The sequence below is a fragment of the Stegodyphus dumicola genome, chromosome 2 (genome assembly GCF_044657685.1).
Source record: "Stegodyphus dumicola isolate Sdum_Otavi_A_Nest chromosome 2, ASM4465768v1".
In the NCBI taxonomy this organism is placed as follows: domain Eukaryota; kingdom Metazoa; phylum Arthropoda; class Arachnida; order Araneae; family Eresidae; genus Stegodyphus; species Stegodyphus dumicola.
Genome location: NC_140769.1, coordinates 95,730,185 through 95,746,109, shown reverse-complemented (window position 1 = coordinate 95,746,109; position 15,925 = coordinate 95,730,185). Strand labels below are relative to the sequence as shown.

General features: G+C 32.7%; 1 protein-coding gene across 2 annotated transcripts in view; it reads right to left on the bottom strand.

Moving 5' to 3' along the window:
• The window catches only part of LOC118192517 (uncharacterized), a 251,275-nt gene that overhangs the window by 16,252 nt on the left and 219,098 nt on the right, over window positions 1-15,925 (bottom strand). Inside the window, exons 12-13 of one of the 2 annotated variants that reach the window (XM_085810941.1) lie at window positions 7,181-7,262; window positions 2,945-3,148 (exon numbers count right to left, since the gene is read on the bottom strand). In XM_085810941.1, the coding sequence (XP_085667067.1) occupies window positions 2,945-3,148; window positions 7,181-7,262 (286 nt within the window). The remainder of the gene's footprint in view (window positions 1-2,944; window positions 3,149-7,180; window positions 7,263-15,925) is intronic. The other variant, XM_085810942.1, reaches the window with a different exon arrangement.

Genomic DNA, 15,925 nt, shown 5'->3' with positions numbered 1-15,925 from the left:
TAGTTAAAGACACTTGATGCTTTTCACATATTAAAATTTTTAATTTTAAAAAATTCTGTTTGTATTTTTATTTATTTGTATTTTTTTAATTTTTCTTTGTGGGCCTAAGTAGAAATTGACTTTTTTTTTTTTTTTTTTTTTTTTTTTTTGTATATTACTTGTTTTTTAATTACTTCAGGATGAGTATCGACCAGTTTGACAGACTTGCAGATTCTATATTGTATGAAAATTAGGATTTATAAAATTGGTTTGGAATACAGTATATAAAGAGAATTAAATTACTTAATTCTCTTTATATACACCATCCACCATATAATAAAACCAACTTCATATTCTTTTTATTTATTTTTGAATTTAGAATGAGGTTCAAACTTTGGACAGTTTATGAGAAATTATGTGCGTGATAAAATATGCAATAAAGTAAGAATAAAGAGAGAATTTATAGATGATATATGATAAAGAGATGCATATATATTATTACATAAGGATTCCTATTTGCAATGCACATTTTTAAACTAAATTAAAAACAATAATAATAATGAATAAAATAAGAAATGAAAACAATAATAATAGGTAAAATAAGAATATAAGGATTCATGATTAAATATAAGAAACACGTTTCAAAATGAGAAAAGCTAACTGAATTATGTACTGCCTCTGGATCAGGTTTGAACTCCCCACCTTTCCATTTGCAAAGCTACGCGCTGACCACTCAGTTATCTGTGATAGCAGTGTTTGTTAAAAATAATGTAACAAGTAGAAGTCGCTGGAAAGGTAATTTAATTAAACTTGAATAAATAATTGCTGTATGACACAAGTTGTAACTTTCCTCCAAAATTTCGTAATTATATTTTATTGAATACTCTTTCACAGTCAACTGCTTTATTTTAGAAGTTTCTATATTGCTGAAGTTAGGTTTTGGTGTATTTAATATTGGGATATTTATAGAGCTTTTTATTACACATGATGTAGCCAATATTTATAATAATTAAGGAGAATTTTGTAAGGCAGAAACTTTGATTTCGTAGAAACTGTAATTTATTTAGGTTCCTATTACTTACGGTGTTATAAAAAGGTGAAGCATATGGATATACTGGTCGGATCATTGCTTTATAAATATACAGTTTCCCCCTTTAATAAGAATTTTTAATTTATACCAATATATACGGTTTGAGGAATCTGAAGATGGCGTGAACAGTGCTGATAATTTTATTGCTGTATACAGTTATGATATTTCTAAGCAAAAACTCATCTCTGTGGGGTTCTGACGCCATATTGAAATGGGTAAGGAAGAAGTTTTTCTGATTATGACACGTGATAAGAACTCGGTCGGCTATTGGCTATACACGCGCGTCGCGGGCGAAAAAGCTGAACAGGAGCGTACTCAGTTTTATGTCTTCTGCGTCAAAAAATTTGCGTCAACTACGTCGCGATCGTCCTCGTGTGGACGGGCCTTTAGAGGGCGGATTGAGAGAAGCTAGACGTCTTCCTAAAGCCTCCCAAACGTGCTCGATAAGATTCAAGTTCGGGGATCGAGCTGGCCACTCCATGCGCATAATTGTTTCCTGTTGAAGATAATCATATACGATGCGAGCCCTGTGTGGTCTTGCATTGTCGTTCTGTAACAGGAAAGCATCACCTATTGCCCCAGCATATGGGTGCACATAAGCATCAAGGATGTCATTTCTATACACAGACAACCCCAAACACAGACACTGCCTCTTCCGTATGCATCTCTTTCACGGATGTTTGACGGATGATAACGGGTTACAGGTTCTCTCCATATCAAATAACGCCTATTATCGCTTTATAGACTAACCTAGACTGACCCGTAAAGAGAATAGCCCACCATTGCTCAGGCGTCCAGTGGACATGTTGTCGTGTCCACTGCAAACGGTCCCTCCTATGGCGTGACTTAAGCGGCACACAATTGGTTGTTCGCCTCGCATATAGACCACCTTCGTGAAGCCTCTTACGCACAATTGACGCTGACACCAACCTCCCGGTGGCTGCAGCAAGGGAGGATCTAAGAAGAGTCGGAGTAGTGGTTCTATTCCTGAGTGCACATAATGTCGAATATCGGTCATCGGCTCTCGTCGTAGCAGTTGGCCGTCCTTGGCTGAACATCCTAGGTGCCGAATCTGTGATTTGAAATAGCCTCCAAAGTCTATGAACCACAGAAGAACTCACATTTAGCCATCTGGCCACTTCTGTTTGACTTCGTCCTGCCTCTAGTCTCCCAATGGCTCTCTATCGTAGTTCTGCAGGCAAATGACGCCTGAAGGTCATTGTTACGAATTGGCTATCTCGGATTTCTGATGTCATTATCACAGTGAAATATGCGGGCTTGCTCTTAAACATGAACTTTTTATGCTCCCCGCAGATGATGTATTCCGAGTGCAGCGCCACTAATTTGCATATTGGAGTTTTACTCAGCTACTCTTACTTGGCAACATATTCAAATTTTACACGGTTTGGCTTATTTTTGAGGGAGTTTTCGCTATTTTTGTGATTTTTCCTTAATTTATGATAACCAGTGTAGTTGAAATCTTGCCAGACCGTATATGAAAGTTGATCCCAATACTGAAAGAAGCCTCACAATTCGCGGAATAAAAACATTGCAATTCGTTGCTGCAGAGAAATGTCTGAAGAGAAAAGGCTAATGAAGAAAAATATGCAGATAACAGGTACTGTAATTTTTAAAAAATAAAAATGAATTTTGGAAAATACATTTTTTAATATTATTTTTAATTAATTTTAATTTACTGATCCCGCTTTATTTATTGAGAAAAAAGGAGAAGAAAATGAAACCAGTCATCTATCATATTTTGTATTAGTTTCTCGATCAGTTCGATTTCAAACAGTCCGGGATTAAAGCGAGTACCCAGAAAATGTGAGGTATTGCTGTATAAATAATAGCACAATAAGCAGATGGCAAACTTACTATTCCATAACCATAATCATATTCCGCCCACTCTCGAATGCCGCGAGGACTTGCATGAGCTTCGGATGGTGCAGCCGGCTCATGATCTCTATCTCTTGTCTCACCTTCTCTTTGTCTTTCATCTTCACGCACCGGATGATCTTGGCAGCACGGGGTCTACCACAGGACTTGTCCACACACCGGTAAACTGTGCCGAACCTGCCTCTATTCATAGGATATATATATGCGAATTATTTTGAGCATTTACTCAATATCATTATACATCATTCCCCAATATATTTTCATCATTTTGCAGAATATATAAAATCTTTATTAACGTATATATTTTAAAACAAGCGAATGACAGACATATTTATAATTAAAAATGAAAACTAGCTCGTAAAAATGCTCAACATGAAAAAATTATTTTATTCGCTTGGCTTTTATTGAAAATTTATTTTCTTATGCTCGATAATTCTTATACTTCTTCCTATGCGATGAGATCTTAAAAATAATTTTAGTTAAGGTGCTTTTATTCGAAAATAATTTAATTATTCAATCAAATTTTAATAGAATTACAGTCATTGGCAATGTCCTTTTTTCAAATAATGAAATCAGTGTTTATTAATAATTAGGCTAAGACAAACCTCTTCACTGGAAAATCGAGAAGTTAATTTAAGTGGAATTCGACCTTAATATACTGCTACAGAACCAACTGATTTCTCACGTTTGCTAAAAATAAATATCATTATGAATGTAGAAAGCTACGATATAAAATGCCATCAAAGAGGTCCAGAGCAGGGACAATTATTCAACCTGACGAGCATAATTGTCCTGAAAGTTAGAAACAGTTCACTGTCATCTAAAGGAAGATTTTGATATTTGCAGCGATTGTATTGAAAAGTTATGGATAACTAAGCTATTAAATTGAAAAAAAATATATTCTACCGATTATCTAAATTATTTCTTTGAAACTATGTAATTTTCTGAATCGTTGCATGTCTCACTTTAGTTTTAAAAATATTTCTTCACAGAATATAATGAAATATATCAGCATTGCGTTATAATATTTTATGTATTTAGACATTACTAAATATTTAAGATTAAAATTTTTAAGGGCATTTAAAATTTTAGGACAGAAATTTTTAAGGACGTTTTATTTATCCATTTAAACAATGTCTAATGATGTTAGGGAAACATCAGGATGGTACCCTATTGTACCCAGTGTTTGAAAAAATTTGCTCAACAGTTCAACAATTAAACGTAGACGCAGGTTTAAGGCAGGCAGACCTTAAGGTATAAAGCAAAGTACATGACAGTTAGCCTTCTATAGAAAACGTTCGTTTATAATCCTAATCCAAAATATATTTTTAAAAATAACCTAACTGAATATGCCAAATTGGCTTAAAATTGTCAAAATTACTTGGCTAAACCCGTCTACATTAGAAGAAACAAACATAGGAAAAAATGCATTACTAGAATTAAATAAAAATATATTAAAGGAAACTAATATCCTTTTTCTAAACAATAATTTATAGTGCAAATGAAAAAAATTAGTATTACATTTTACATATAAAATTATTTTATTCATTCATTTCACTGAGGTTTTCGATTCTGAAGAAAATCCGTAATTTTTGCATTACATTGCCCTCTCCTACGACTATTTTAGTAATTTTAGCACCTCTCGATTTCATAAACAAGCTCTCAGTTTAGCGAAATTTATCGCCAGTTCTGAGCAATTAATTGCATCTGGAATGTATGATATTTGATAACGAAATAAAGCAGATGAGTACAATACAACATTATAACTGAAAACGAATAAAAAAAGATGCAATCTATAACGTTTTGCCAAATCTTATTCCTTTGAATATGAATATTTTAAATGTTCACATCCATTAAGCCAAAAAAAAAAAAAACTCATTCTTATATCAAACAGAAATAGAAAGAGATAGGATAACGGTGTTACGACAAGTGTAGGCGTAGAAGAAACCTACAGCTCTAGGAAAAGAGACTTCAACTGTGCCGTCTGATCAAATAACGCCACTTCTGAGCTTATGACCAACCTGCAGACTCATTTCTCTAACAAGGAACTTTGTATTTTTTTTTTTTTTTTTTTTGTTTTGTTTTTTGTCTCCTAATGTCACCATATGAAGTATGTATACATAACTCTTCAGGAGTGCCTTGTCATCCTGTATAGACATTGTTTTGAACTCTTAATTCAGAAGATTAATCTTAATTGTTCATCATATAACAATAAATGATTAGCCAAAATAATTCGACTCGTAATTACAAAATGTATTTCTGATGGCTTAATTTTACATTATGAAGTAAATTCTAAACTAGCCCCTTCTTAAAGTGTATTCAGGTTTATCTTTGATCCATAAATCCATGTTACATGTAACCTGGTGAATATTTTCGCGAGTAAGATCAGGTTTTAGAAAACTTCCTATTGTAGTAATAGCTGCATAAATAATTTACATTCCCTAAGTCTTCAGATGGATTCATATCCATACAAAAACAGATAATTCACTACTAATATTCTAGAATTAACCCTCTGCACTCGAACAGTGTTGCTACATAATAATAAAATACATGCTTAATAACAGCTGATAATAGTATACATCACATTAATGATACCATAATGATTGATATTTTTTTCCAATGGCAGATTGTGAACAATTACAAATGTAACTAAGTCCATTAATCTATACAAGGCCGGATATGGTGGTCTCTTTATTATGGAGGCACCTAATAAGTGGCCCACTATCGCCTTTCCTATGAAGGGACGGACAGTTACAACCATGCCTTCTCTGGGATTCGAACCCAGGCCCTTCGGCATCGCAGTCAGCTTCCTTGACCACTATACCGACTGGGCGGCATAAGGATTGATATTAGCCCATACATTTGAGATGTGTTGTTACATTAATCCGAAATGCGAATTATTATTCGGTTTTTGTTTTCACTAACAGAAAATTCGATTTTTAGAAGCTTCCCTAGAAAAATTTTCATTTCTGAGAACAATGTGCTATATCTCACAAAATAATATTACAAAATAGTAATATAAAATATTAATGTTCATTATGTCAAATTTTACTGTTGCACTAATAGCATATGCTAATTGTGTAACTCTTCTTCTATGTTATTCCATATTCCTTTTTTCATATTCATTCTCTACATCTATCTCTGATGACATTTCCAGAATTCAAACACCAGGCTGAAGTTGCCATATTTGTTTGCCCACCGCTTGACTAACTCTACCTGTTGTTTGACCATTTCGACGTTCCTTATCTTTTACAATTTCGTATATCTGTTTTATAAGAATAAATTATATCCTGTATTAGAAACATTCTTCTTAATTTTCTCCATGTATTTATTTTATAGTTCATCAGTGAAAAACTCTTAAGTCACCAGTGAATTTTGCTAATCATAACCTTATTATGGCATTCAGATGAATAAATAAAATAAATTTCAAGATACACACTTAGAGCGAAGATCCAAAATTTATATTTTTAGTTTGTATCTTTAATCCAAATAATAGACCTACTTTAATAATTTTCGTGAGCTGAATCACTGAAAAGAAAAAAATAGCACATCAGACAAGAGCTTGTCTAAGACTTCTTGGGAAATTAAATAAGACAGCAAGCACATTATGAACGTTTCAAGAACTGTAGCTTTAACTACAGAATCAGTAAGGCCATGAACTTAAAGGTACGTCCCTCCCTCCAAAATGTACATGCATGTATGCATACATGTAAGCATACTTTCATACACTTGCATGTATGCAAGTAGGTATGTATGCAAGTACGTATGCATGCATGTATATATGTATGTATGCTTGTATGCATTTATTTATATATTCAATGGCTATGCAATATTCATTCAATTTTTATAACTTTCAAGCAAAAATCTAGGAGAAGCCACTTCGCTGTACTCATGCACGTGACATTTTGATACAGTAGAAAGATACTGAATATAGATACAGATGAACATTATGCACATGTAAAGAGATTCTTTCAATGTAGAATCCAATTTTTCCCATTAATACATTTTAAAAACTGTAAATGCTATACTTCTCCAGCCCAAATTCATTAAAAATAAATACTTTTCAGTATTTGCCTTCACTTTCATTAACTTGGAATAAATTCTAACGTTTGAAAAATGTTATGACTTAACTATCAGTGGAAACTTCATCAAACATATGAAAACTAGTGTAATCTTCTTCAGCTCGAGTAAACAAAAGCAGAGTACATAGCTTACTTTCCAACTTCTTCTTTAAGATCGAAATGTTCTGTGAAGTTTGTGCCGCTCTCAATTTCGACAGTTGTTGGAAAATCTTCCCCTGAAATGAAATACTGAAATCTAAACTTTCCAGAGCAATTTGAACATTAAACAGTATATTTTACTTACAGTACATGCAAAATGTTTGTGTAGTTTATATATACAACACTTTTTATCTCGAATATAGCATAAAGAATTCACCTGGTTTCTGAAGTATTTAAAAACTAATTGCTAAACTTCTAAAGCAGAGCAGTAGGATACTAATCTACCTAAGCTATTTGAATTATGATGAACAGCAAAAATTGTATTTTAAAACCGTTTCGAATATTTTGTTTCAAATTATAGAGCCATTGAGAAATTGAAGATGTCGCTTCTCTTTGAAAAGCTGAAATTCCTTCAATTCTCTTTTCTTTCCTTTCAGGTTTAACAGACTGGAAATAATAAGTGGAATTAGACTAAGCTCTGAACTCACTTGATTAAAGTTAAATTTGAAGCAGATTTAACTGTTCAGAAAGAAATGTCTCGGAAGATCGCAGACATCAACGAGCCCTACAAGGCAAAAAAAAAAAAAAAAAAAAAAAAAAAAAATGATAGAAGCGTTCTCGTAAGAGTTGAAGAAACTCTATAAGCCACATGAGACGATAGCTAAGAATTTCAAAACCACGTGTCCATCACATTTTAAAGCGCTGTTAATATGTAAAATGCTAAACTCCAAGAATAATCCATGCTCTTGGTGAAGGCAATCGTGACCTAAGCATGCAGAGCTGAGAATAAATGTTTATTTAGGTATCATACAAGAAGATACAATTCAACATAAAAAGTTTGGCGCAATAAAACAACTGATGGCACTTATAGCCTATTAAGATTATCTGCAACATACGGCGCAGTTCCCTAACTGCCCTGTAACTAGACACTCGACTGCACTCTGTAAAAGGAAAACTACAAGACTAACTGTATCCTGATGTATATATGAGTAGCTCATTGAATCCACCAGTCAGTATTGGTTAATATCACGGACCTGGAGATGAGATATACATGATTTACATATAACCTTAAATCATGAAATCATACTATTTGCATAGAAAATACTGACTATACTATTACATTCACAACAAGAATGTTTGGAGAGATGTGGCTATAAAATATTATATTAACTGTTAAGAATTGCAAGATATCTTGGTTAAAAAAAAAAACACTAATTCAAATTATACATAACATAAATGAACATTAAGAATCAGATTTCTAAACTGCCAAGTTTATTCACGTCTAACACACATTCAACTGGCGGTGCCAGATCCAAGAAGTATATATACATCATGAAAGATTTATGCCCTCTTTGGCGATTAAAATATATTTCCACATAAAATTTCTTACATACTGTGCCCGGCTGAACTGTAGTTCAGAACAATCAAGATTATCAGTGTTACATGAACATTTTCAAGAATTATTTTCAAGAAACATTATGCATTTCAATACAAATTCAAGTTTTGTAATAAAGAAAAGTCACATAAATATCAAGAACATGTAAAACTTACCATATGTTTCAAGAATATCAAGTAAATTTTCAAGTAAATTTCATCAAGAATTATTGTCATAACATTCCTGTTCAAGCATCAGGATTTAAATCAAGAACTTATATAACTCAAGATAATATTAAACAAATTATTTCAAAATCAAAATTATCATAATTCAACTAAAATACTAGAATTATTACAAGAAACCTGTTTTTTTTTTGTTTTTTTTTTTTTTTTTTCCAGAATTAAATTAAACGTTAAAATTTTTTAATACATACATTTCTTTAAATATTAAATATGCAGTACTTTAATTATCAATTAAATAAAATAGATACAACATTAGTAGCATTTAGATTACAATTTCAGTAAGAAATATACTATCATACAATATTAATACTCTTAGCACTCTAACTCTAGATGGAGGTAATGGTGCTATGACTTGTCGCATTGGTCAGGAATTATAACGCTGAATTATAACGCATTGGTCAGGAATTATACACAGTTTCTTATAACACGTTTCACATTTTGTCTGGATCTAATTATCCAGTACTTTTCACGGAGGAACATGAGAGTACTAGCTACACCTGTATGAAGAACTCGTTCATGTGCATCACGTACTAGAAGATCTGTAAAATGAGTTTTTGAAGGAATAATTAGAGGATGCTTTTCAAGAAAACTTAAAGTTGATTTTTGTAGTCTTCCTCCTACTAACAAAACTCTTTCCTCGTTTAGAAAAGGATTTAGTTCATAAATGTTTGAGCTTTTTGAAATCAACTGTCCAGACTTTAAACTATTAATTTCATCAGAAAAATGTTCATATTGAACTTCTTTTATCAAATATAATTCTGCGGCAAAAAGTTCTTCTGCTATCAAGGGTCCGGTTTTCTTGCCAGTTTTATTTTCAGATTGTGAATAAACCTAAATATCCATGCAGTTACTCTAATAGCTCTAATTAATTTACTATAATTTCCAAGATTCAACAGAGAATTAGATTTTTCTGCAATGGATGGTAGTATTGTTGTATCATTCATACACTTTTCCCGCTCTAATTCAGCATGAGAAAACTCCGTTGTCACGATAAATTTACTAGGCCAAGCACTCACTGATTCAACTAACCAGTCTGGCCCAGACTGCCATAATCTTGAAGACAACAAATATTCGGCTGAACATCCTAGAGATAAAATGTCCGCTGGATTGGACTTCCCATTACAATGTCTCCAGTTATTTGGGCAAGTTAAAGATTGTATTTCAGATACTCGATTTTTTACAAACATTTTCCATCGTTCAGGAGCACTATGAATCCAGTGAACCACTAACCATACTGTCAGTCCACAGATAAATATTTTCTTCATGAATTGAAAACAGCTCTTTTAAATTTTTAACAAGTCTTGCCGATGTTAATGTTCCTAGCAACTCTAACCTTGGAAGTGTGAATTTTTGTTTTATTGGTGCAATTCTAGATTTTGCCGTAATGAATGCTACCTGTCCTTCTTCAACTGATCTAAAATATGCAACTGAACCATACGCTTTAATAGATGCATCACAAAATAAATGAAGTTCGATATACTTATTTTTATTCAATTTGCCGGGGAAATATTCTCGAGAAATTTCAAATTTCTTTAACTTTTCAATTTCACCGCTCCACTCGGACCACAACTGCTTACATTCAGTTGGAACTTCGTCGTCAAATTCTAAACCCAACTGCCAAAGGTCTTGCATTATCAATTTTGCACGTAATACAAATGGCGCCAAGAAACCTACTGGATCGAGAATAGTAGCAGTCACCTTTAATATATTTCCTTTTGTGGTTTTTCGACAACTATTTAATGTTTCGCATAAGTTGTCTATGTTCAAGGAAGTTACATCTTTACTCGTACACCAGTTAAGCCCTAATACTTTTAAAGAACTATTTAGTTCATTTTCTGATTTAATTATTCCACAATCATCGCAAAGTTTCTTTAGTTTCTCGGAATTTGTATTAAAGTGACGCAAATTCATTCCGGCATCTTTAAGCACGCATGAGGCTCCAGTACTTAACTTAAAAGCCTGTTCCACAGAATCTGCACCATAGAAAACATCTACGTAGATCGAACAGTTCAACATCTCAAAAATATCTGGATTTTCTAACTCTATTTTCTTTACATGTTTTTTATAGTGCACGCCAGAATGAAAGGGCTACATGACACACTGAAAGGAACGCGAGTCATTCTATAATGTTTCAAATTGTAATTATTATCAAAGTATAAAAACCGTAATACATCTCTATCAATTTCAGAGATTCCAATCTGGAGAAAGGATTTTTCAATGTCTGCTGAGAACGTATGTTTGTATTGTCTGAACCGCAATATCAAGTCCAAAACATAAGGATTCAAATTTGGGCCAGGCATAAAACAATTGTTCAGAAATACCCCATTACACTTCGAATATGCTTCAAACACGATACGGACTTTAATTTTTGATACATTTTTTCTTACAACTGGAGAATGTGGCATGTAATACATTTTACTACTATCACAACTTTCAATTTCGCACTTTTGAATTATTTCTTTTTTTAACTGTTCGTTTAGTCACAGTCGCTGTCATTTTTTAACTGTTCATTAGTAAAATGCAATTCTTTTTCAAATTTCTCAATGACTGATTTATCGTCAGGATTCTCGTTCTCCTCTAAACCCAAATGGTCCATAGTCCGAAACCTTCGCAAACAGTCATTAACTGAATTATTATCTTCCTTCAAGCAATGAGAAGCACCAGCTGTAAAAATACAGGCACTAGACTGATCACCTTCTAAAGATCCAACTAAGGACCAACCAAATATAGAAGACACCGCAAATAATTTATTAGTTACTCTTTTCTTTTCGCCTGTTTGCACTTCCCAACATGAATCAGATCCTAACAATATTTTTATTTCAGCTGCTTCACCATTATCGGCTAATTTTAGATTTTCTGATTTATATATTTCTAAAATGTTTTTGGAGGGAATTTTTATGATCGCTCCAGAAACTGTATCTGTAACAAGAGTTTCAATAGTGATTGAGTCATTAGAGCAATGTATACTTTTCAAGGTAACTTGAACAACATTATATTCTATTAGTCTACATTGGTTATACCCAAATGAATAAATATATAACCTTTCTTTCCTTAAAGTCCTTAATTTTAGTTCTTTAGCCAAATCAGTTCTAATAAATGACCACTGTGATCCACCATCAATTAAGATTTTTACTATTTGGCTTCTAGTATTATCTGTATCTGAAGGGTAAACAGTGCAAGTTTGTAAATATACACCTTTATCAGCAGTTTCAGAAACAGTCTTAGAGTTAAACGACAGGGATGCAACTACATTCTGCTTAGAATCTGATACTGTAACTACTTTCTGTTTAGCATCTGAAACTGCTTCCACTTCAGGAACAATATTTCTACAAAATAGCTTATTATGATTTAAACCATTACACAACTCACAAGGTTGAAGTTTCATTTTACATCTGGAAGATACATGGTCTCTCTTAAAACATCTGTAACAACGTCCATGGTATTTTAATATCGCTCTTTTTTGCTCATTAGTTTTTTCACATTTTCCTACATCATGTGTATTTTGATTACAATAGAAACAATTCGGCTTAGTCACTGTAGCTAACGCCGAAGCGGTAGGAACACTTGCCCCTTTTAAGTAATTATTTTTATTCTGCTAACACCGTAATTTGTGTCCCTTTTCTTTGAGTTTATTATTAAATTAGAAGCTTCCCGACTCTCAACTTCCAGTCTAATGAATTCGAGAAGTTATGTTAGGCTATATTGCAGTTTAGAGTTTCTTTTTCTGTTAAACACCAGATTTATATCGTCTGGTAAAAGCTTTAAAATAACAGGTCCTAAAAGGGTTCCGTAAGCTTCCGACACAATACCCAATGAATTTAAGCTTCTTATATTGATTTCACAGGAATCGTATAGTGTTCTTAGTGCTTTCGCATTGGACGAACAACTTCTAACCGGTTCAAGATTCAAGATGTGCGAAGATATTACCAAATCTGTTCGTCCAAATCTTTCTTTAATTAAACTTATAGAAGAGTCATAATTTTCATTAGATAGTGCAAACCCGGATACTGCACTTGAAGCAGGTCCTGCGAGTAAGGATTTAAGATAGGTAAACTTCTCGACCTTTGTTAACTCATTATTATTACTAATAGCATTTTCAAAGGAATTATAGAATTCCAAAAATAAACTAGGATCACCATAATATTTAGGAATTGAAATTTTAGGTAATCGAATGTTAGTTTTGTTTCCGACCTTTACGGCAGCAGTATGGTTACCAGGCGATTCACTTTCAATGCTCACTATCTGAGAATTTAAATTAAGTTTCTTTTTAGCCCTAAAAATACATAAACTTAATTTTTCATCATACTCTAACACAGTATTACATTCTTTCTCAATTTCAGACTCATCCCCTTTAAAACAATCCAATATCTTTTCATTAATTTCTTTCAACGCAGACTGTTTAGAAATAAGTAAAAACACATTTTCTTCTACCATATTCTTATCCCAAATGTCTTTTTTAATTTCAGGTTCTACAACATTTATTATTTTAGAAATAGCTTGTCTCATGATTTTTCTAGTAGCTTTCAATTTAATAATATCGTCTGCCATAATAACAACAAAAGTAATTTTATTCTCTTACCTGGTACAGGCTTCAAATGGTTAATTCCTAATTTAGTAACTCACTTTCCTGGTGAAACACATTCACAAGTATTCTGAACGTTAATCCTGACACGTTCAGTGCAAAGGAATAATTTTTCAGTAACACAAAAAACACCGCATTCTAAATCAAAAAATTGTTCGTGCCCCACGTTGGGCGCCAAAAATATAAAATATTATATTAACTGTCAAGGATTGCAAGATATCTTGGTTAAAAAAAACACCAATTCAAATTACACATAACATAAATGAACATTACGAATCAGATTTCTAAACTGCCAGGTTTACTCACGTCTAACACACATTCAACTGGCGGTGCCAGATCCAAGAACAAGAAGTACGAGTATATATACATCATGAAAGATTTACGCCCTCTTTGGCGACTAAAATATATTCCCACATAAAATTTCTTACAGTGGCTACATTCAAAAACAGGCACAAGCAAAACGACTGTTCATTTTTGTAAATTATTTCAATAACGAATTATCGTCTACCACCTTTTAGTGTGGGCGCTAACTGTAGAGTCATTAGTTTTTTTTTTTTTTTCTTTTTTTTAATTATTTTTTTTGGGGGGGAGAGAAGCAAAAGACGGAAAAAATGTGTAATTCCCTCGCCGGAGCTCGAACCCTGGACCTTTCGAATACGCATCGAGTATGCTTCCCATTACACCATAAAGGCATGCGGAAAAGAGGGAGAATATACTTTTCTTAATAAAGAATGACTTTTGTTCATTGAAAGTATGTATACGTTTTCTTGAAACTTTGTATTCCCTAGGTTAGGCATATGAGGCATATTCCTAGGTTAGGTTTATGAGTCTCTGAATTTTCTTGATATTCTTCTCCGTATTTCAGCGAAAATCGATCGGAATTCCATATTGTACGTTCCAAATTACTGCGTAACAACCACTCTTGCATGATACGCATATTAACTGAAATAATGAAACAAAATATCGATATTAAAATATCCCGATAATAATGCAATTAATCTCCCACAGGCACTCTACATTTGAAATAACATACGGCTTTAAACTTGCTAATGTATGAAAAGGGAATTAATCATACCAAGCCATATAAAGAGGACAGCCATATATAGAGAGGCGAAATATTTCATATAAGTAATTTTGAATTTGTCGTACATATAACGTTGATCTTGATTACAGGGAATTTTCCAGTACTGAATTTTATCCTTAAATGCAACCTAAGATATTTCTTCTATAACTATGTAATTTTAACAAATAAAATATTCACTTTTTACTGGAAATTTCATTAACTAGATGCATTCTATACATTATATACATCAAATATTGTAACTCACAAACGCATGCAAACAGAATAAATAATGTTATGTACGAAATAACATACATGACTTTCAATTACTCTTATAAAATAATTCAGATTCAAAAATTTAATTCTACATGCACTGATAATAGATTAGGGATACATAGTATGCTAAGGAAAAGTGTCAAATTTGAACTGTTTTAGGATATAAAATGAATATCTGAAAAACAGACGTAGAACACAAAGTTTCAAAAGATCGAAAAACTTAGAAGTATGATTCTTAATCTGGATTTTGACTACTAAAGCATGTGGTACTGAAGTATACTTGCGGTTTCACGTTAAATTGCTACTTGATTTTTAATTTTGAAAATTTTAACTATCAGTCAAGAAGTGAATTGTATGAGGAATTTAACATTGAAAAGAAAAACTTCTAATTAATGGTTTCTATTCTTTCAGTAACATTCTTATACAAAGATATGAAATATTTTATTAACGTTTCGGAAGTGTGTTCCTTTTTAATGTTTGGCAGGGGTATTAAGTTTTCATTTGGAGGTTTTTTGCTTGCTGAAAACAAAGACCAGAAGGTGCTGGCAATGGAGACCTTAAAACCTTTGATTTATTCTATCAGGTTCAATGTTTCTTCTAACCTTCTTCGGAAACATACAATGACCTGACTAGAACAGAGAGCTTACTAAAGCTATGTTCACTAATTGTAGTAAGTAGACAGGATACAGACGAAGGGTATACAAAACCCTTTATTTTTTTCTTTATATACAATGACTTCCGTACTTCGGAATACAATGACCCTCCACTCGGGGTCTAACTTAAAAGATATCAAAATAAAACTAAACTCTAATTTAACTTTAGAATAAGATTGGCCTTATAATAACAGAAAGCGTATGTAGCACAGAGACTGTGAACACTACAATACGTTTAATTTATCAAGAGGATTAAAACCTCTGGCCTGGAAGGCAAAGTAGCAACTGCGTAACTTCTAAGGTAAGCGGCCTGCTTCGAACTCACGGCTTCCTCTCTCTTCTGCTTGGCAAAAAGGCCACACTTAAATACTTGGCGTTCGCCAGACAACTTTGCATAAACTCCTTCACGCTTATAATTCTGGCCGGAAGTAGAAAATAAGAAGTGATAGTAAAGATTTAAAATAAAATAAACGTTAGTAAAACTTAAGATCCTTACATACTTCCCGCCAGAGTTAATTAGTTTGAAACTGAGGTCTAAAACGACCTTGTTGA